This window comes from Ursus maritimus, unplaced genomic scaffold (genome assembly GCF_017311325.1).
Source record: "Ursus maritimus isolate PB19 unplaced genomic scaffold, ASM1731132v1 scaffold_25, whole genome shotgun sequence".
Classification (NCBI taxonomy): domain Eukaryota; kingdom Metazoa; phylum Chordata; class Mammalia; order Carnivora; family Ursidae; genus Ursus; species Ursus maritimus.
This window is the reverse complement of record NW_024425008.1, coordinates 7,556,056-7,579,189: the sequence shown is the minus strand read 5'-3', so window position 1 is coordinate 7,579,189 and position 23,134 is coordinate 7,556,056. Positions and strand designations below refer to the sequence as shown.

The following is a 23,134-nucleotide window of genomic DNA, read 5'->3' as shown; positions in this document are numbered from 1 at the left end:
ATTGCAAAAAATGAAACCTTACACTGGGATTTCCGGCATCCTCCTACTCTTTGAGCTGCTTGTCTAAGAGGCAGGATGTGCCTGTCCCGAGCGCAGAGGTGGGAAGAGTTTAGAAGTGTCACGGAAGACCACAGGAGGCGCCCTGTCAACACCAAGTGTTGCCATTGATGACTTCGTGTTTTGCAACTGAATATTTTTTTCTTTAATCACAGTGATTTTGGTCTGTTACAACTGTCAAAGTGAAAGAAAAGTCACGTCAATCTCTAATATTCCGTTATCTCTTAGCAAGAGTGCCTTGACCATTTGCTGGTCAATTTGAGAATGGAAGCACTTTTTGTGAAGGAGAATTTTAATATTCGATGGGTTGCCCAAACAGGATTTGTGGAAAATATCAACAATATCCTCAAAGAGTACAAGCAAAGCAGAGGATTATTGGTAAATATAACAATTTCCTGTTTTAAATTCTGATTTAAGCAAAGTAAATGAAACGTTTAGTATAATGACACCAATGAAAGTATTTTCTTTTTCAAATGCCCCAATTTCTAAAACCAAGTTCTTTTAGAAATTTGATCCACTCATCCACGTCTAACAATCTATGTGTATATTGTATTAATTAGTTAATTAATGTCAATCAAATATTAAACATTTTAAAGGTAACACAAATAATGACTATTATGCTTGACACAAATTGAACATGATAATAAGCTCAGTACTGTCTACATACAGAAAAATAGGGGCGCCTGGGTGGCTCAGTCGTTAGGCATCTGCCTTTGGCTCAGGACGTGATCCCGGGGTCCTGGGATCGAGCCCCGCATCGTGCTCCTCCACTGGGAGCCTGCTTCTTCCTCTCCCACTCCCCCTGCTTGTGTTCCCTCTCTCACTGGCTGTCTCTCTCTGTCTAATAAATAAATAAATAAAATCTTTAAAAAAAAATACATACAGAAAAATAACAGGTGCATCCTGGCTGGCCTGTTTCAGCCCTTGGTTACCTACAGGAGAGGGTCGGCAGGAGGTGGAAAGGAGAAGTCTGATTGTTACTTTGATCTCTTCCTGTTGCCCAGGGGCTTCTCTAGTCATCTTAATCATCAAACTCTTCAAAGTAGACATGCTTATCTCCACATTGTAGATGATGAAACTGAGGCTCAGAGAGGTTAAGCAATTTCTTCAAGGTCACACAGCGAGTCAGTGACTCAAACTAGTTGGGATGCAGACTTAGCTAGAACAGCCTAACTGCAGTGTCTCCATACCTCCCTCCCTGAAATCAGCTGTATGTAGCCCTTGCCCAGGTCCTTGATTTATCCCAGGGAAACATCCCAACGAGGACAGTGGGTAATACATGAGAACACCTGTTGAAAACTGTCAGGTAACATATGAGGAACAGGTGCCATCCTTACCATAGCTACCACTGTGCAGGGGAGACTCCATACGAGCAAGAACAATATCACCATTGTGTCTAGGAACCACATTCTCCTGAAAAACATGCCTAGTTAAGAGTAAGTAGGAGATGTGCCTCTCAGCAAAAGAAACAGTGATACCTTTAAGCATCTGAGATACCCATGGTGGCAGTACTTGGAGCCTATCCTGAGACACACAAGACCTAACTCAATTGGTGAGACTAGTGTTGTCCTCTGTGGGTCAAATGGAAAACAACGCAGTTAGGGTACAAGGACAAAGGACAAGACACCTTAAAGAGATCACATGGTTCCCATTAGCAAGACTGGACAGAACATGATAGAGGGAATAAGCAGCTCTAAAAGATAATTTTTTAAAGATTTTATTTATTTATTTGAGACAGAAAGCACAAAGGTGGGGGTGGGCAGAGGGAGAGGGAGACGCAGACTACCCACTGAGCAGGACCCTGGGATCATGACCTGAATCCAAGGCAGACAGTTAACCGACTGAGCCACCCAGGCGCCCCGAGCATCTCTAAAAATGGAACAGTCTGGGGCGCCTGGGTGGCACAGCGGTTAAGTGTCTGCCTTCAGCTCAGGGCATGATCCCGGCGTTCTGGGATCGAGCCCCACATCAGGCTCCTCCGCTATGAGCCTGCTTCTTCCTCTCCCACTCCCCCTGCTTGTGTTCCCTCTCTTGCTGGCTGTCTCTGTCTCTGTCGAATAAATAAATAAAATCTTAAAAAAAATAAAAATAAAAATAATAAAAAATAAAAATGAAACAGTCTATCCATCCCTGGGGGCTAGTCAGAGTAGAAGCATAGCAAGGGAAACTACCCAGGGTGGGGTAGACAGTGCCATACCAGTGACATCCCAAAACATGGAGTCTTAAGCCAAGGGCGTCCATGATTCCGGTCCCCTTAGCAAGGCAAGGTGGTCCCTGCTGCAGACAGATGCGTCAAGCCTCCGTGACCGGATGCCACTGAATAGCCCATTCATCGAACTCTTCATGTTCCAACGACGCTCATCAACAAGCCTCCGTGGCCATCTGTCCGAGGGAGCAGATGTACAGACAAGTGTGCTTGGAGTTCTGAGTTCCGTGGCAGTCATACTTTTCACTATTGAACAGGTAAACTGCCATTCTGGTTTTTCACTGGCTGAGGTGCGCCCACCCCAGGAGACAGATCTGCCATCGGTGTGTGGACAGAATGGTGCTCGTGAACGTGCTCGCTTGGCAGCTGGACCTCAGGCCGTGGTGAATGCACCAGGTCCTCCCAGGGGCACAGCCCTGCCCATCCAGACTCACCTTGAGCTGCTTTCTTGGACACCCTTCCCCTGCCCATGACCTTGGTCATCACCATCGTCCCGAAAGTGTCCCTTGGCAGATGAGAACAGCCATGTTCAGCATCGTCACCCAGCACCCCTGCAATGTCCCTGTTTATTTCCTTCACAGCCTTGGTCTCCTTGTCCGTCAAATGGTAGTAATAATAACCACAGCCAACTTGGTGGCTGAAATTATATAACCTTTAAGCACACGGACACTCCGCCAATGGGAATTCTTCCACCAGCCCGATTGTCGTTACTAACTTGCCTGACAAAATACGAGGCTTCAGTTCCACAACTGTTTGGACCACTTTGCAAGAAATGACCGCTACTGATATTTTGAATTCTGTTGAAAATAAACATTTACTCCCTGGTTATGAATGTCACAGAGATTCTGGAACATTCAAGCAAGTTTCAGCAGAAGAAATGGTGGGGCTTTTTTTTTTTAATGAGTATATTTTTAAAAACGAGAATAAATTAACTGTGCTAAAAAGTAAAGTATGATTAAAGACCCAGTCCAGAAGCAATGTTCATGAGGCAGTGATCTAAGTCCCCGCCCACTGGACCAGAAATTCTCTGTCTCTGTTGTTTTTGTAAGAGTAATATGACTCATATGTGGAATTTAAGAAACAAAACAGATGAACGTAGGGGAAGGGAAGGAAAAATAACATGAGACGAAATCAGAGAGGGAGAAAAACCATAAGAGACTCGTAACTCTAGGAAAAAACTGAGGGTTGCTGGAGGTGGGTGGGGTCTGAGGTAACTGGGTGACGGGCATTAGGAGGGAACGGGATGTAATGAGCACTGGGTGTTGGATGCAACTCATGAATCACTGACCTCTACCTCTGAAACGAATAATACACTATATGTTAATTCAATTGAATTTTAAGTAAAAAAATTTTTAGAAAGAGTAATATGGCAGTGTGTAATGCTTGAGTACTTTGTTCTTTAATACTTTTAGTGCTTTAGTGTAATGCTTGAGTCCTTTAGTACTTCAGTACACAATATGTTAATTAAATTGAATTTTAAATAAGAAATTTTAAAAAGAGTGACATGGTAGTGTGTAATGCTCAAGTACTTTGTTCTTTAGTACTTTTAAGTACTTTGTTTTTAGCACTTTTAGTACTTCTTTCTTTTAGTGCTTCTAGTATGGCCTGAGCACGTCTCGGTGAGCGTTGTGGCCCCCACGGCCAGTCGGTGCACATAGTAGATGCTTACTAAGAATGAGCAGGANCTCCCTGATGGGGAGCAGCACTGTGAGGACGATGTGGCACCGACCACAGAGGCCGGCCATGCAGGAAGTGGCTCTGGAGGCGTGACAGGGGAGAGTAAGCCCGCAGGACCAGAGACGTTCAGGAAAGGCGCCCCCCTGAAGTGAAAAACACTCTGTCAAGCCACAGACTGTTCGTAATTCACTGGAGGTCCTTGTTCTCCTTTTGCAGCCGATCAAGATCTGCGTCCTGGGTCCTCCTGCTGTGGGAAAATCCAGTGTCGCCGAAGCCTTGTCCAAGCACTACAAACTGCATCACATTAAATTGAAGGATGTTATTTCCGAAGCCATAGCGAAACTGGTAACATTTCTAACTACTTCACTGGGAATTTTTATATCTTAAAAAATGCTTTTCTTAGTCTTGTAATAAGGAAGCCATTAATTTTACATGGCATCCTGCATAGAGATTTGTTATTTTAATTGGATTTTGTTGTTGGCCCTGGTTAGGAAAACAGAGCATCCCACAGGACTTTCTTCTGTGAGGTGGAAGCATCTTTCATGGGGTGCCCTTGAAATTTAGTCTGTTTCCAGCTGTTGCTAAAAAATATGTCTTATATTCTCTCTGTTGACTGGAACATTTTTAGTTTTGGGTTTTTTTTTAAGTAGGCTCCACGTTCCACGTGGAGTCCAGTGTGAGGTTCGAACTCACCACCCTGAGGTCAAGACCTGAGCTGAGATCAAGAGTCGGAGGCTTAACTGACTGAACCACACGGGCACCCCAATTTTTTTTAGGTTTTTTTATTCTTGATGTGTGTTTCTCTGAGTAGTATCAGATTATTTATTCACTGCTTTAAAAAAAAGAGAGAGAGAGAATGGGTGCCTTCTTGACTCTGTTGGTTAAGCTCCCGACTCTTGATGTTGGCTCAGGTCATGATCTCAGGGTCATGAGATCAAGCCCCTCATTGGGTTCCACACTGGGTGTGGAGCCCGCTTAAGATTTTCTCTCTTTCTCTCTCTCCCCTTCTGGCCCTCCTCCCCTCGAGTGCATGCACACACTTTCCTTTCTCTAAAAAAAAGGAGAGACTATTAGAGCAATTTTAGGTTCATAGCAAAACTGAGAGGTAGGTACAGAGATTTTCCATCCATCCCCTACCTTTTGCACGCTGAAGCTCCTGCATTATCAACATCCCCACCAGAACAGTTACATTGGTTACAACTGATGAACCTATACTGACACTTCGTTATCACCCAAAGCCCATTGTTTACTTTAGGGTTTCTTTTGGTGTTACACATCCTATGGGTTGGGACAAATGTATAATGACATGTACTTACCATTATAGTATCACACAGAGTCGTTTTACTGCCCTGAAATCCTCTGTGCTCTGTCTATTCATCCCAACCTCCCCTCGGCTAACTGCTTTTTATCATTTTATTGGAAGTGGCAGCCACTATGGTATATTTCCTTAAATGATTACTTGAAGTCTTAATTTCTACAAAATGTGTTTCCTTCAAGTAAGATACAACCTGACACCCAGAAAAGTGTTGATTCTTAAGCAGTTCTGGTGTTAAAACAGAAATGGATTCTTCTCCTAAAATAGAGTAAGAGAAACCTCGAGGCTCTCAACCATCTTTGTAGATACACCCATCCTGACAATTTGCACAATGACTGTGGGTGAGCGTATTCCCTATTTGGACGCCAGCCTTTTCCAGGATCACTCGCCAGATGATTTTTGAGTAGCAGATCTGTGTGGGGCGTCATCTAATTTGAATATCCCTGTGGTATGTAGGAGGCGATTGTCACACCTAAGGATGAAGGGGAAGAGGAAGAAGAAGGTGAGGAGGAGGAAGAGGAGGAGAATGTGGAAGATGCGCAGGAGCTCTTGGATGGCATCAAGGAAAGCATGGAGCAAAACGCAGGTAGCGTGCGTGGCATGGGGCTGCTCTTGTTAACAGGCTTTGTGTCCTTGTTATAAAAGACTACTTGTTTGCTATTTAAAGTACAGAAAATATAACAAAGAAATTTTGATCATAGTCTCATCCCCCTGTCCTCCGGAGGAAAAAAAATCACCAGAAAGAGCTACCTAAGTTAATAATAATAAAAGACCAAATGTGTAGTCATAAATATTTTATAAGCATCAAAAATCATTAACTAAAAGGCAAAGGACAAACCAGGAAAGAATATTTGCCACTAATATGATAAAGGCTTAATATCCTTAATATATAAAATGCTCAGGCAAACTAATAAGAAAATCATTAAATCCTTAATAGAAAAAAAATGGATGGATTATATGGAGTCATAATACATGCAGGAAGAAATACAAATAAATGGAAAAATGTCCTTACTCATTGGGTAACTCCAACCAGTTTGTTAAGCAAACTCATCAGAGTGAGGGGTTGCTTTAAACACAATCTCTGGACTCATTCTTTCCCCACTCTGGACAGAGTTTCAGGCTGGTTCCATTACAACTCCTAGATAATAAGTAAGTAGTCTCGTTTTTTGTTCATGCTCTAAGAAGTCCATTCCAATCAAATAATTATAAGCTGTGTTTTGAACTTAGACGTTTCCAGGGGACCTTGCTACTTGGCAGAAAAAGAGTGTAATTATTCGGAAACGAAAACCACTTCATTTTGATTTCTATAGACAGTCGAGATCCTCCATCAAACTGGTTTTACTGGTATCATTCATAGACGAGTCCAATGTGTGACCATCAGACTCTGAGCTAACGGAGTTTCTCCCCTGGCCACCCTCTCAAGCACGTTTGGCTTCTTCCCTCTTACTGCCTCCTCTCATCTTTGCTGGTGGCTGCTTCTGATCCTCCAGAGTTGGGCTGGGCAGGTGGAAGCAGGGAAGGAGGACAGAGGCGTAAGCCGATCCTGGGTGACAGATGGCTCCTTCCTGGTGTTGCCCTTCGCAGACCCTCCCACTGAGGACCACCCACTGCATTCCTTGGGGCACAGCTCTTGACTGCCCTCCCTGCCTCTGGTCTTCCGGCCCTTTGTCCTCTACAGGTGGTCCTCTCCCCAGCTACTCATCTTCAAGAATTCTAGCGTCTCCACACCTTCCTCTGAAGGTATCTCTCCCCCTCCTCTCCTTGCCCCAGGCCACTCCAGTCTGGCGTTCAGGGGTGGGGAACATGGGCTTGTATGCACACACTGGATGTCCATTTCAAGCAGGCAGCTGGTTATATGTGTCTTGGTTCCTGCTTTGGTATGGGCTGGGCCAGGAGGAAATGGAATTTAGAATCCCAGAGACGTCCCAGAGGGAAAGGAAGGTACATCGAAAACCCAGTTTATTTAAAAAAAAATTTTTTTTTAATTTATTTATTGGACAGAGATAGAGACAGCCAGCGAGAGAGGGAACACAAGCAGGGGGAGTGGGAGAGGAAGAAGCAGGCTCATAGCGGAGGAGCCTGATGTGGGGCTCGATCCCAGAACGCCGGGATCACGCCCTGAGCCGAAGGCAGACGCTTAACCGCTGTGCCACCCAAGCGCCCCTATTTTTTAAAAATTTTTTTAATTAAAAAAATTATTTATTTATTTTTTAAAAGTAAGTAGGCTCCACACCCAATGTAGGGCTTGAACTCACGACCCTGAGATCAAGCATCACGTGCTCTCCTCTGACTGAACCAGCCAGGCGACCCTTTTTTTTTTTTTTTAAGTAATCTCTATATCTGACATGGGGCTCAAACTCATGTCCTTGAGATCAAGAGTAACATGCTCTACTCACTGTAGAAAACGCAGTTCATACTTTGAGATAAAACATGGTCTCTGTCTCACCTGTGAGATACTTGGGAGCCGGTGTGCTGATTCTAGAGAGACTAACAGCATCCTGGCTCCCACCACTTGAGGGAGGAGAAACAACCCAAGATAAGACATTCCTTGCAAGGACACCTGTGGAAGGAGACCTGGCAAGACCACATTAGAGGGTGGAGGGCTGGGACTGTAAGGGGTCTGCAGGTGTACACAGCCCTGTGTCTATACACCAGAAGCCCGAGGTCTCAGGCCAGACCAGGGCACTGGGAATGGTGAACGACGCCACCCCAAGAGGAGAGGGAAGAGCATGTAGGATTCAGGCTAACGGGATGAGACAAACCCTGAACAATGTTTATTGGACAGAGACATGTAATTGGTCTTTGCAAGAACCCAAAAATAGTATCCAAAGTGTGTAACAGGATGGTCTGAAGTGCCACCAGGGCCCTTTCCAGCCCCAGGGGAGGTGAGCATGGCCGACAAGAATTTCAGTGCCGAGCCGAAGACAGTCGCTGTGCTGTTCTAGCTTAAGAGGGGCCTGTCCTTGGCAGCCGGCTCTGTTCTCCCCCACATGTAAGGAGAGGCCACGCCGGGTCAGCAGCCTCTGCCTCAAGGGACCTTGGAGGGGGGCAGAGGAAGTGGCCTGCAGTCACCCACCCGCTTCCTACCAGATTGAACAGTTCCTTCAGTCCCCTTTAACCTCAGGAAGGTTGTTTTGTTCTGGTTTTTTTCTTCCTCAAGTTTGTCCCCAAATCCTCCCTATTCGTATTTACCTGAAACTAGGACATGGACCTTGATTCTGTTTGGACAAAACAAGACCTTTGAGCTCCCTGCACAGACCTACATAGAAATTGCATGGCTGGAGCAAGGACACACAGGTCAGAGGTCAGAGGTCAGCTCCCTTTTCCCTCACATGACCCAATTTGTTATTAAATGACTCTGACAGTTCCAACGAGACAAATTTCACAGTCCCGCGGTGGGGCGCCTCCACGTCCTGAGAATTCCATCCTGGTCAGCCCCTGACGATGCGGCCAAAATAGGGGCTGGGTTAGACCAGAAGGTACCGGTTGCCGATTCTTTATGCTCACGTTATGTATTTCAAAAGCATTGTGGGATTATCGAAACTAGTTGGTGGGATTCCAAATGGTCATTGGACTAGTCTTTCAACTTTTCTGTGAGTTTGAAAATAAAAATTCGGGCACCTGGGTGGCTCAGTCGGTGAAGAATCTGCCTTTGGCTCAGGTCATGATCCCAGGGTCCTGGGATCAAGTCCCGCATCAGGCTCACTGCTCAGTGAGGAGTCTGCTTTTCCCTCTACCCCTCCCTCCCCGCCCCCCCACTCGTGCTCTCTCTCGAAAAAATCAATAAAATCTTTAAAAAAGATATTACTTGAATGTGAAAGATAGACTTCAAAAAAAAAAAAAAAAAAAAGCAGGTGATGTTTTAAAGGCTGTCCGGTAGGGCTGTGTTCCTTCATTTCAAAGCAGAAGTGACAGTTCCCTTCCAAGGAGCTCCCCATTGCCAAGGTTGTGGGTGTATCTCTAGGAGGTCACAGTTCTCTAGAGAGAGCTACTTGGGCTTGGCCCTTTGTGTACTCACATTCCGTAATTATCAGAAACTGCTGCTAGATGCCCCTTCTTGCATACTGAACACTTCAGCTCAGAAACAGGAATGAATGGCAAAGCGGGCTGGCTGAAATCAAGCAGGGGATGCATGGAGGGGCCTGAAGCCTCATTTCTGAGTATTTATGTGTCTTTGCCTCAGCAATGGAACCTTTGAAAGTCAGAAATAGACTGCTTAGATAAAACTTGTCTTTGAATTTTGCTGAATCCCTCGACATTTTATTTGGCTTTATTTCTTTGCACCACAGTGAACCTTAGTGAGAAGTAATGTCTAATCATTTCGAGGAATTTCATTATGCAAAATAATGCCTTTGATTATCTTTTTCTTTCTTTCTTTTCTTTTCTTTTTTTTTTTTTTTTTTTGGTCTCAGCCCTAACATTTAAATTTCTGGAAGACACAATTAGTTTTGAATCAGTTACTGCTTAATGAGTCATGGGGCAATGAGAGGTAGAAGAAAGAAGAAGTGTTTTAATGACATCATTTTATTGTCCTTAATCCAGTGATTAAAAGACACCAAAAACCCAGATGCCTGGGTGGCTCAGTTGGTTAAGCATCTGACTCTTGATTTCGGCTCAGGTCATGATCCCAGGGTTGTGAGATGGAGCCCCATGTCGAGCTGCTTGCTGGGCTTAGATTCTCTCTCCCTTGGAGCTGGGGTGGCTTAGTTGGTTAAGGGTATGCATTTGGCTCAGGTCAGGATCCCAGAGTCCTGGGATCCTGCCCCAAGTCAGGCTCCTTGCTCTGTGTGTGTGTGGGGGGGGGGGTCTGCTCCTCCCTTCCCCTCTGCTCCTCCCCCTGCCTGTGCTCTCTTGCTTTCTCTCTGTCAAATAAACAAATAAAATCTTAAAAAAAAAAAAAAAAAGATTCTCTCTCCCTCTGCCTGCCTCTCTCTCTAAAACAAAATTTAAAAAAATAATAAAATAAAAAATAAAATTAAAAAAAAGAGAGACCAAAACTATTTTGTATTGTAGACCCACTGATAAACTAAAAGTATGGTATGACCCTAGAAAGAGCTTCGTAGATCAGTTACTCAAAGTTGCCAAACTCACAATACCGTAATGCATACGTTAAGCATGTAAGGGCAGGGCCTTGTCTCAGAAATGGTAGCTGTTTGATGATAGAATAATAAATGAATATCGCCGTGAAGCTGCATCATATTGTCCTTTAACCATTGTGCCAGTTGTAGAGCAAACCCCTCCCTCCTCATCGATGCCACACAACTGGGGGAACACAGCGTCCAAGGCTGGACAGCGAACTGTGGAGAGGGGCCAAGGTCGGGAATGCACATTTGGAGAGATGGGTGGGGAGGGCGTTCGTTCCTGCAGCTTTAAAGAGAACTGTGCCTTTGAGAGTCAGATCAAGCTCGATTTTTATTTTTTAATTTATTTTTTGCTTTTTATTTTTAAGTAATCTCTACCCCCAACGTGGGCCTCGAACTCACCACCCCAAGATCGATTGCATGCTCTACCGACTGAGCCAGTCAGGTGCCCCAAGCTTGATTTGTATTCCAATGCAGCAAGTATTTATTACTATTATTACACTATTAGTAAGTCGTGTGTTAGCACACGTGAAAACTATCTCACCTAAATCTTACAACAGAAACATTTATTACTATGCCTTAAGGCTACGTATTAAGGCATAATATCAAAACAGAATTGAGCGAACCCTGCTGGCAAGTGGGAGCACTCAGGATGTCTCCACTTGCTCCTTGTTCTGAGTATTTGGGAATTGCAGACATCAGCATTTGCTTCTGTTCTTTATTGCTGACAAGCTCATTGGGTTCTCCTCCTGTTTTATCATGCATTAAAATTCACATGTCATGTTCAAAATGCAAAACCATGTATTTGTAACTTTAAAATAGAAGATTTTCAGTAGTAACACTGACTACACAACAATTTTTGAGATGACTTTGGACGATAACCCCCATGTAGATTGTGACTCCCTAGTAATATTTTTTTCTTTTTACCAGGCCGACTAGAAGATCAATATATAATTAGATTTATCAAAGAAAAGGTGAAATCTATGCCTTGCAGGAATCAAGGTTATATTTTGGATGGATTCCCAAAGAGCTATGATCAAGCTAAAGACCTGTTCAGTCGTAAGTTTGAGTGCTCCCCTTATTTTTTTATTTTTTTTTAAGCTTTTTCTTTCTTTCTTTGTGTAAACTCTACCCCCAATGTGGGGCTCAAACTCACAACCTTGAGATCAAGAGCCACAAGCCCTGCGGACTGAGCCGGCCAGATGCCCCTCCTTTATTGTGTTTATATTCAGATAAGTTGCAACATATTGTAGTAATAGTCACTCAGTTAAAATCTGAACATCAGAGAGACGATTAAAATACATGCTTTTCTATTTATGGTTAGTTTTCTAGTTAAAATATTTTAATTTTTGCCAAGCTGTCCATAATGGTAGCATGTAATAAACACAATAACGTATATTTTATTTTATTAGAGGAAGACGAGGAGGAGGAAGAAGAAGTCAGAGGCAAAATGTTTCCCTTTGATAAACTAATCATACCCGGTAAGTTTAAAATTTCCATTAAAATGGAATGCCATTTTGTAACCAAACCATCTTTTTGATATTAATAAAGCAGATCTCTCTCTCTCTCTCTCTCTCTTTTTTAGGAAAAAGGTAAAATGATACCCTTAAACATAAACTCTCAGGCTAGGGAATGTATGGGGGGCAGCAATCAGGAATACAGGAATGCTAAGTTCTGAAATGGACAGAAGTCCCTCTGAGAATGTTTGTTTCGGCCGCTCCCTCTGGGAACAAAGCACTGGGTGGCCAGTCCCCTGATGCCTTGACTTCTGAGTCAGTTGGCAAGGCCACCAGGGACTGGACCCTTCTTACCGTTTTAGGTGCTAGCCATGCTGTTATCTCTCCCGTCTTTCCCAAATCCAGGATCGAGACTGGGCAGGTGCAGAGCATCTCAGTTCACTGTTCACGTAAACACACAGATATTGCACAATGTCTTCTTAGAAGTAAAGCATAAACAACTTATTCCACGAAAAAGAATTTGCTGAGTACCCCGCAGGCATTTCTTGTGACCTTGCCTTGAACTTTCAAGTTGTTTTTTTTTAAAAAATCAATTTGCATGAGATATCATCATAGGAAACACAAAAACAGCTTTTTTTCAGCAACTGAGCCCAAGGTCCCGAGGTCGAAACTTGGGTGGGTGGGCAGACACCCCCCCCCACCCCGCCTCACTTGCGTCAGAGTCCCCACGGGAGTCAGTTTATGGCTGTAATCCTCTCCCCTTGGTCCAGGAACAGCTTGCCATGGGGCTTCTGGAAGCACTGGGGCCACCAGAAAGCAGTCATCAGCAGGGATGGATATTTACTGTTTGCCTGAGGACCCTAAAGCCTGGGGCGGGAACTTGCAATGCCAAAAGGGTGGGTTGTCTCAGATTATGCGTTGGGCTCAGAAAAAGTTAAAGTAAAATCGGTTAACCAGGTCTGTCTGATTTATTAGAGTTTATCACTTCTGGGCAATATTCATTCATTGCAAACCGCATTGTAAATCCTCACACTGTCACTGGGGCAGCGCAATGAACCATTGGTCCGTCCTGTGCCCAGAACCACAAGAGAGAGGAACTCCTTGAACTTTTGCAGGGTCCTGCCAGGCTGAATTACTCCCATGGTTACCTGATCCAGAAGCCAAAGCCCAGAGACTTACCTAAGACCACTTTCCTGGTACACGGAATGGCTTAAATTCAAACTCGGTTTGCTCTTTCCACTGCCTCCAAAACACAGAATTAGTGAAACCCTTCCACAAAATGGAATCACAAATGTGAACTGTGCACGATTCTTAACCATGGTCCACTGGGCTGCCCTAACTCTGTTGGACGTGGTCCAAACGGGTCGAACATGTCATCTGTTTGGAGTGTTTAGTCTGTTCTTAGTAAATTATCCTCTTTCTGGAAATTGTCATTATTTTCTGTCTTCCTGAAAGAAATGAGAGGATTGTCTCATTTGTACCCCAGGGGATTTTTAATACAGGGAGGTGGCTGAGTGAGGATAGGAGAAGCTAATGCCATTGAAAGAAGGGTCCCCAGAGCAGGGGGTGTGCCGCACCATGCTGGGTGGAGTGGGGAAGTGTGCTAGGCTTGGTCAAGAGGCAGGAAGCAGCAAGGGGAAGGCTAGGCCATTGCCTTAACTGGGGCTTCTCTGGGAAAGGCAAGGCAGGACTGAGTAAATAGCTTTTTTTTTTTAGAGGATTGGCTAGTTTAAGCCAGTCCCAGTGGGTTTTGCTCTCTAGTTCCCTGGTACCTGGCTCTGGGATGATTTAAGGCAGGGGAAATACTGGCTTGGTGCGTGAGATTTGTAAAAGGAGGTGGTCGCCTTGCATATGAGGGCCATGCTCCTGAGTAAGCTGTTGACCATCTTTAGGAATTAGCCAGTTCTGAAAGAGGCAGGCTCTCTCCAGGTCTGTAATGTCCCCCTGAGATGTTCAAAACATCGTAAGATACAGAAAATAATAAATCTGACTAACACAAGTCTCCATGCTTGATTGGAGTGATAACACATTTGAATGTATGGTGACCCAGTCATAGGCGCTGTTATCGCCGCTTGGTAAATCACTGCACTTCACAACCGCTGCTAGCCTGCACCCGCTTCAGTGCTGTTCAGATCTCGTGGTTGAAGCAGACAAGTTTAAAGTCATACCTGCTTGGGGCTCCTGGCTGACTCGGTAGAACACGCCACTCTTGATCTCAGGGTCATGAGTTCGATCCCCGCATCAGACGTGGAGCCTACTTAAAAAATGATGACTATGGAAAAAATGTTTTAAAACACAGATTTTCAGGGGCACCTGGGTGGCTCACTTGGTTAGGCATCCAACTCATGATTTTGGCTCAGGTCATGATCTCATGGGTTGTGAGATCAAGTGCTGTGTCCGGCTCAGCGGGGATTCTGCTTGAGATTCGCTCTCTCCCTCTCCCTCTGCCCCCCTTCAAATAAATAAATCAATCTTAAAAAAAAAAAAAAGAAACCACAGATTTTCATACGACTCCAGATAGCCAAACACAGTGACCTCCTTCTTATAGACAATCTTACCAAGCAGAAATCTATTACTTGCTGTCCGTAGTTAGCCAGTACAAGGACAGTAGATGTTCCTTTTTTTTTTTTTTAAGATTTATTTATTTATTTGAGAACGAGAGAGCATGTGGGTGGGGGGAGGGGCAGAGAGAAAGGGAGAGAGAGAATCCCAAGCAGACTCCAAGCTGAGCTGGAAGTCCAGCATGGGGCTCGATCTCACAATCTTGAGATCATAACCTGAGCCGAAATCAAAAGTTGGACGCTCAACCGACTGAGCCACCCAGGCTCCCCAGGACAGGAGATGTTCTGAATAATTATCTCAAGGTACTGCAAAATCCTAAAGTTCTCTCTGAATCATAAGGGAGAAAGGACTTTTAAAAATATCACCTGGGGGCACCTGGCGGGCTCAGTCGGTAGAGCATGAAGCTCTTGATCTTGGGGTCATGGGTTCAAGCCCTACCTTGGATGTAGAGCTTACTTAAAAAAAAAAAAATCATCCAGTGGGAAATATATTTCATCATGCTAAAATTGTTGAAAGTTGGAAGCCAAGTCCATCACTCACTGTTCGTGGTGTTTCATTAACTGGAATCTTCCTTCTCCCAATCACTGGGGAAAAAAAATACAGCATCGCATTTTAAAATTCTTAGATTACTAACAGATTTATTAACTTTTCTTCTAGATGCCTGACGTCATGGAGCTTAACTAGATTCAAATTTCAGTGAATTTATTGACAGAATTTCAATTTAAGTAGTATACCAGCATTTGGAGGTCCAGCTGTCTCCTCTCCTTTTCAAAATATAGCCACTCATGAAAATCAAATGATCACAGATGAACATCTAAACTCAATTAAAATACGTCATGATAGTGGCAGCAGCCGACTGTGGTTATGAATTTTTTGGATCTTGCTCCACGAGCTCTGTCCCCAGCCTTTATTTTCACTGTTAACGCATGAAGCAGTTGGTATTCAGCGGGTGTCCGCTTGCCCCGTAGGCACACTCTGCTCTGGGCTCTGCTCTGTACACTTACTTTTCTCACTCACTCAAGAAATCTTATTAGAATGCATTTACGTGAAAACGGCATTATTACATGGCAAACCAATGCGATTTAATTAATTAATCTTTAAATGTCCCAATAAAACTCGATTTACAAAATCAGATGATGGGCCGGATTTAGCCTGCAGGGAACCAACACAATTTTAGGATAAAAATTAAACTGTTTCCATGCTTTGCCAGACTCTTACAGGTAGCAGGTTATTTGCAGTACACCTGGTTAATGATTTGGGCGCCCATGTACTCTGACCGTGTTAAGAACCTCTGAGAATAGTAACTCACCTAGAGAGTCTGTTTCACTGATGTGCACTTTAATCATTCATTCACTCAACAAATATCCACTGAACTTACACTAGAGGCTGGAGAAACAGCTGCTTTCATAGTTTAAAAGAAAATCACAGGTGGGTGAAATGATCCCCATCATTAATCTGATCCCCGTGTCAAACATCAGATAAGCGCTGTGCTGGATGGAAGGCAGATGCTTCCTAGCCAATTACATTAAGTGAGAAGAGAGCTGGCTTCTTGGGAAATTAAAATCCCAAGAGAAGTCCTTGTTTTTATTAATTTGCCAAATTGGCCACAGTTCTCTCAGCCGCTAGTCTCCTTGGGAGCCTGAGATGCGGTGCTGGGAAAGAGGCGGGGTGGGGGTTGACTGGGAGGCCTTGATGGCACAAGTTCATCAGAAATGCGCTAATTCCGATTTCTGCTGCTTTTCGTTGTCGGATGTGTTTTTATTCGATGATGAGATTTGCTACTGTTTGCTATTTGGTATTAGATTTGCTCTTTTTTTGTCATTAGAGATCTGTTATTTCCAATTTCTGCTGCTTTTTTTTCAGAGGAGGGAAGGAAGGAAAGAAAGGGAAAAATAGAAAAATAACAGATCTCACAAAATACGCGCTGGTTGGGCCTCACAGGGTGCTGTCTGGAAACGTCAGTGATTTGTATGTATGTATCCTCGGTGAGAGGCAGCAATAAGGCCAGTTTGTCATGAGGTCCAGGCTGGTAACCGGACATTTCGAGTTAAGCACTGGCCTGGCCACCAGCACCTGCTAGTTAGCCCCTTCATCCTTGGGTTAAGTTGGAGCCTCTCTTTCTCCCCAGAGTTCGTTTGTGTGCTGGATGCCTCGGATGAGTTCCTGAAGGAACGGGTGATGAACCTTCCTGAGAGCATCGTAGCGGGGACCCACTACAGCCAGGACCGCTTCCTCCGGTCTCTGAGCAACTACCGGGACCTCAATACTGAAGATGAGACTGTCATCAACTATTTCGATGAGATTGAAATCCACCCGATACATATTGGTATGAAATGACCTCAAGACTAAGGTGAATGTGAAGACCCATTGCCAAGTGTCAGGACACCCCCCACCCCCCGCACCCGTGGTGCATATCTGTCATGGGGCTGGGGGTAGGGGCAGGGAAGCAGAGCTACGTCCCCAGGACCAGGAGGTCACAGGATAAACAAGGCATTCCTCCTGGGGAGTCCTTCTACTTGAGGATTTTGTGGGGGGGGGGAGTGCGTGTTGGGTATTGTTATATGAAAACATATGGCTGTCTTATGAAATCGAATACCAAACTGACATTGTTTTTAAAGGACACATCAAAGATACGCATATTTGCTGCTGGCTGCTTTGTGCCAGCTGCCTTGGGGACAACGTTTTGTCCCCGTAGCATTGCAGGGCACTGGTGTTCTTCACGGAGCCCCTCCTGGCCTTTAGACCAGCCATCTGACACCCCCCCCCACTCAGAAAGCAAATTGTTCTTCATTGCATTCCTCTCTGTTTCCAGTAAACACTGAACTCAGATCTTAGCACCCAGCAGGCACTCAGGAAATAGGCTCTGTCATCAACCTCACGGTGGCCGTCATTGTTCCTGGCTCCAAATCTCAGCTGTCATAGGTGTTTCTACTCCCTTCGGCTTTGGTGAACTGCTGAACTTCCTTTCTGGCTTCCTGGAGCTTGACATTTCTTCCTCCCCTGGTTTTGGTGAGAACCCCCTGGCCTGGTGGAAGCTTAGTGGCCAGGCTAACCCCTGGGGGGGAATCTCTCAGGGTCTCTCCTTGCCCTCAAGAGCCAGATGGGACAGCATTTGGACCCTGGAGTACTGGAAGGTGTAGCGCCAAGGAAGGATGTCCGCATGAGGTAGGAGAGCTGATTTCAGGGCTGGTTCTGTTTCCGTGTTCTCATCTGTGAAATGGGGAAATAATCCCTGGCTCATAGAGTTGTTCCAAGTGCAGAGATAAGAGACAGGAAGTGTCTGGCACACTGGGAAGTTCAAGAAGTGGTAACTAATTTTATTATTACTAAGGCATAACGTGGCGTGCTATTAAGCAATAAAAAGATAACGCAATTTATAAATCTACACAATCTGGCACCCGCGGAAGCAAATGGGTTTTGTCCTCATCTGGACATTGTGCGCAGTGGACACAGGCTTTCCATGTAAAGCCTTAGGATTTGAATCTACTAATACGGAAAGTAGCTCACCCTATTTGAGTAGAGAACTGGGAGAGAATGGTGAACAAATTGCAGAAGAACAGTGATTGCCATCTTTTCAGTAAAGCTCAAAAAGTTATTTATGGAAAAATCAAGAGAGCTCCGGGGAGAAATGTTGAGAAGAACAGAAATGAGGGGGAGGGATGGATGAGTGGTCATTGCGTTCCTGTCTCATTCTGTGCCCGTCACATTTGGCCTCATCTCCACCCTGACAAGCAGGAGATGACGTAAAAGAGAAGGGAGAAGTGGACCTTAGGGTGGGTGTGGAGGAGGATGTCAAGGTTAGGAATGCAGACCGGCCTGGGGCTGGCACCTGAATTCTCTCTCTGCACCTCCAGACTCCTCTCCCTTGGAGTCTCTTTCTTTCTGGCTCTTTGGACCAGCGTCTCTCCCCCATCACCCACGTGGTGAACTGGGGGCCCCACAACCCGGGAGTTTCCACATTACCCTGGGAACCAAGCCCAGAGCTAGACTTTCCACCCTAATAACACCTCCCTAAAAGGGCAAATCCAAGGTCGAGGTTGGGGCAGGTTCGCGCCCCCAGTCAGCAGTTCCCCTGTCCCAGGGTCAGGGCAGAAGTACTGGTTTGGGCGGTACTATTCTCCAAAAGTGAATCTCTTCAAAAGTGTTTCAGAGCAGCCTCAAGCACATCGAGTTGTAATTACTCTGTTAGAGAAATCGGGAGAAATACACTGAAATGTCAGAGTGCAGGCAACAAGTAGAATATACGAGTTTTGTTTTATTTTGCTTTTGGAGATCTTGCTTCCTCCTACCAGTGATACACTGACCCAGTTCTTCCCCTCTTCCCATGCAGAAGCTGGAGGTGCCTTTAGTCTGGGTCAAGGTCATACTGTCTGAACAGAGGGAGGGGGCATGGCCGTGTGTGTTTGTGCCTCGGGGCGGAGTGAGAAGAAAGTCCTCCCCCCTAGGAAGTTCTGAGGTGCTGATAACCCAAATCATTCCCTGCACACCCTTCCATGGGGGCACCTTCCAAGCAAACCCAAGAGGGTGATGTAGAATTTACTGTTGAGTGACTGTGGAGAAACCCGCTGTTTACCAAGAAGCTGCTGGGGTTTTGTTTGTTTGTTTGTTTGTTTGGGGTTTGTTTTTGTTTTTGTTTTATTTATTTATTTTTTTGGTCTTGATGTTAACATTAGTCAGATATTCTGGAATGTGGACTTTTCCCTCTTCAAGTAGGCTAACTGAAATGGTTTGTTTTCCTTATGAATTGAAAATGTATCCCAGAATCATTGAGTCTCAGAAACAGAAAAAGAAAAAAAAGAAATCGGGGAAATCCTGTCTGGCTTTCAACAATTGCAGGACTTCCTCCTGTGGGAACCCCCACAGAAGCATCTGTCTCTGCTTGGATGCTTCCAGGCATGGAGATTTTTTCTTTTTTCTTTTTCTTTTCTATTTTTTTTTTTTTTTTGAGGGGATCCAACCCTTCCTCCCCCACCCCCACTCAAAATCAACACTGTCAAGAGCTCAAAGACTGAACCCCAGTCTTCCTCCCAGCCCCGGGACTCCCAGGCACGGCGCTATTTGCCAGTGAGACAAGAAATTCTGAGCCATGCTGGCCACGCAAAGCCCAATGTGGTCATTTCCATAACATGCCATGGCACGTCGATAGGAACAAAGAATTTTCCCGAATGCGGTCTCAGAGTGTGTTGCAGAACGTAAGCGTGTGCTGCTCTCCTTCCTCTCTCCTGGTATTTAAAGATGTAGGAAAACTTGAAGACCCTCAGAACAGGCTTGCCATCAAACAGCTCATCAAAGAGATTGGGGAGCCTCGAAATTACGGTTTAACGGACGAAGAAAAGGCAGAAGAGGAGCGGAGGGCTGCGGAGGAGCGGCTGGCCAAGGAGGCGATGGAGGAAGCAGAACGGGAGCACAAGGAGGCTGTGGAGTTGGCCGAGAAGATCGCTCGCTGGGAGGAGTGGGTGAGTGAGCGTGTGTGTGGGTCTTGGGGGGTGGGGGGGAGCCAAGCCACTTAAGTCAGCTGCACTTCCCACCCTGCTCCTAGAGAAATGTCATGGAAATACCCAAGCACGTTTTTTGTTTGTTTGTGTTGTCATATGACCATTTCCTAAAAGGTGCCCTTGGTCTTTTGCTTGGGAGAAATAATCACAATAATAGTAACTAGCTGTCGCCAAGAGTATTGATAATCCAGATCCTTGTAACAGGGTCCCATGGTGCTCCGTGCCAACCTTGGGATATCCTCTGATTTTCCCGCATTTCCCCATCTCACCTGGGCGGTCAGCCTCCTTCACCCTCTCAATTCCCCCAAATCACAGAGTCTTCCGAAAATCATACTCCGATCCCCCCACAGTGCCTCACTTCTGATCCGGGTCAGAGTTTCTCGCTGGAATTACGGCGCCTCCTCGCTTGTCTCCCCACTGGGCTCCTTTCCCTCTCCAGCCTGTTCCCCTGCTGCCGCCGGGTGGTCCTTCTTTTTTTTTTTTTTTTTTAAGATTTTATTTATTTATTTGACAGGGAGAGAGACAGCCAGCTAGAGAGGGAACACAAGCAGGGGGAGTGGGAGGGGAAGAAGCAGGCTCATAGCGGAGGAGCCTGATGTGGGGCTCGACCCCAGAACGCCAGGATCACGCCCTGAGCCAAAGGCAGACGCTTACGGACTGCACCACCCAGGCGCCCCCAGGCGGTCCTTCTAACAGACAGAGCCACCAGGGCAAATTCCTGTTGGAACTCTTCACAGGCTTCCATCACCATGAGACCAAAGTCCAAACTATTATGGGGGCCCTCAAGGTTCTGGCGGGATGCATTTAAACAACACACCCATCCTTGCAACTAACTTCCTCACTGGCTTTGAGGCTTTCCTAAAAAGTCATCTTTCCAAGGAAGCCTTTCCTGCACACCGTATTTAAGATGCCAACCCCTGCCACTCCCCCCTGCATGTCATATCCCTTTTATACTTCTCAGTTTCCCTCTTTGCATTTATTCTCCTGGACTATATATGTTATATATTTATCTTGTTTATTGTCTTTTCTCTGCACAGAATTTAAATCACATGAGGACAAGGATTTTTGTCTATGTTGTTCACTACCACGTTTCCAATGCCAAGGACAGTGCTTGGCACGTAACAGACACTCAACAAATATTTGTGGAAGGAAGGGGGAGACGAAGGATGTCCTTATGCACACATCTTTGGGTTCCTGATTATCTCCTTAGCATGAATTCCCGAATTTTGTTAGGTCAGACTACACGTGGTTTAATTTTTGATACATATTTCAAAACTACCTTCTAGCAAGGGTAAAGCAGCTCACACCTTGTCTACCAGTGGCTTTGCCTACACTTCTTCCCACCCTGCTTTTTCAGTGTTGCTCACAAAATATCAACCTGATAAACAAAACCCCATCCCACTGCGTTAATGTTCATCTCTCAGGTCAGGCATGTAACAACTCTTCCTACGTTCCTTGGCATTTCTTACGTTGCATGCTTTCTCTGCTTGTGTTTGGGCGGTGTGTCCTTTCCTTAGTATTTTGCAAGAACAGCTCCTGATAACGTAGTGTAGTCATAGAAACACGAATGGCCTCAGGAGACAAGGGTCTCCCAAGCTGTGCTGCTAGAGTCCAAGTCTCGCTCCTTCTCCTTGTAGGCTTGTGGCTCTGTGCAAATTGCCCTCTGTGTCCCCGTTTCTCCATCTGTAGAAGGAGGATGCTGATCGTACCTGCTTCATGCAGTGACTAGCTTGATGAGTCAGTGTGTGCAGAAGCGTGCGGTCAGTGCCTGGCAAATTGTGTGCGTCTCGTCATAGCCTGGCTTTTTATAATCTGTTGCAAACAGTTTTTCTCGACACATCATTTATCTTTTGACAGCATTTATGGTGTCTCTTCTGGACATATAGAAGTTTTATGGTTGTATGTAATCAAATCCATCAATCCGTGTCCCCTGTTGATTTCTGGGTTTGCTGTCTTGCTGGGAAAGACTCCTTTCGAACAAATAATGTGTTAGGACTCTTTATCTCACATGTGACAGAAAAGCAAACTCAAAATGGCTTAGAAATAAAGAAAACTTATGGATTCACATCAAAGTCCAGGGGGGTAGGGCTGGCTTCAGGCAAGTCTTGATACAGTGGCTCAGACGGTGTCGCCAAGGACCTGGGGTCCCTCTCTCTGCTTGGCCCTCCACACTGGCATCATCCTTGGTTCTACCTGATGTGCGTATCCTTTACTAACATCCACAGCTGGGAGCTGGGCTGGGCTGATGGGCTTAAGTCCCACCTAAACCACCCGGTTTAAGAAGGGAGATTTCTCAAAGGAAATCTGGAATTACTTTTCCCAGGAGAGGAGGGACCATATGCTGAGCAAGGAATAACGCTGGTCCACCAGATGAATACCTTCTAGACTTTCTATTAGCACTTCCATGATTTGATTCTTTCCCTCATTCCTTCCTTCCCACCCTCCCACTCTTACTTTCTTCATCTGGGCAGCTAGAAATTATCTTGAGTTAAGAAGCGAGCTTGGGGGCACCCGGGTGGCTCAGCCGGTTAAGTGTCTGCCTTCGGCTCAGGTCATGATCCCAGTCTTCTGGGATCGTCAGGCTCCTTGCTCAACGGGGAGCTGCTTCTCCTTCTCCCTCTGCCTTTCCCCCTGCTTGTGTTCATTTCTTTCTTTCTCTCTCTCACTAATTCTCCTGCTTGCTCTCAAATAAAGAAAATCTTAACAACGACAAAAAAGAAGTGAGTTTGAGATCCAGTTTATTAATTTCTAGATTACTAAGCCATTGTTATAACATCATTTACATCTTTTCTCTGCTGTTTGAAATGCCATCTTTATCATCACGTGGTGACCATGTACAGTGGTATCCGGTTCCAGTGCACTCTGGGGTAAATCAGGTGAAAGTGTACTCCCCTTTCTGTCTGTTTACCCCAACCCCCAAATGTTCTATTTGTAGAATAAACGACTAGAGGAAGTGAAAAGAGAAGAAAGAGAATTACTAGAGGCCCAGTCTGTTCCCCTGAGAAACTATTTAATGACCCACGTTATGCCAACACTGATGCAGGGTCTGAATGAGTGTTGTAAGGTCAGACCAGATGATCCTGTTGATTTTCTGGTAAGAGGGTTTTTTTTTTTTTTTAATATCAATTTGAAAACAAAAGATCCTGAATCTAAACAGAAAGCTAGTTGAGATAGAGAAATTGTGTGTCTGGTTATTTGGGAAATAGCCTCTAAAACCTTCACAGTTTATAGTGAGATTTTCTTATTCATTTGAAAGGAAAGATTTATGTGCTTTTATTTTTCAA

At 45.1% G+C, this 23,134-nt stretch overlaps 1 protein-coding gene across 5 annotated transcripts in view; it reads left to right on the top strand.

Moving 5' to 3' along the window:
• The window catches only part of AK7 (adenylate kinase 7), a 56,871-nt gene that overhangs the window by 31,961 nt on the left and 1,776 nt on the right, over positions 1-23,134 (top strand). Inside the window, exons 10-17 of one of the 5 annotated variants that reach the window (XR_005837626.1) lie at positions 286-435; positions 4,157-4,285; positions 5,712-5,841; positions 11,267-11,395; positions 11,749-11,817; positions 16,484-16,681; positions 17,168-17,520; positions 19,591-19,643. Coding sequence is in view for 3 of the 5 variants with exons in the window: in XM_008697939.2 (XP_008696161.1) it covers positions 286-435; positions 4,157-4,285; positions 5,712-5,841; positions 11,267-11,395; positions 11,749-11,817; positions 16,484-16,681; positions 19,591-19,811; positions 22,786-22,944 (1,185 nt within the window). In the remaining 2 variants the exon portion in view is untranslated. Of the gene's footprint in view, positions 1-285; positions 436-4,156; positions 4,286-5,711; positions 5,842-11,266; positions 11,396-11,748; positions 11,818-16,483; positions 16,682-17,167; positions 17,521-19,590; positions 19,812-22,785; positions 22,945-23,134 lie in introns of those variants that run through there. The other 4 variants (XR_570349.2, XM_008697939.2, XM_008697957.2 and 1 more) reach the window with 4 other exon arrangements.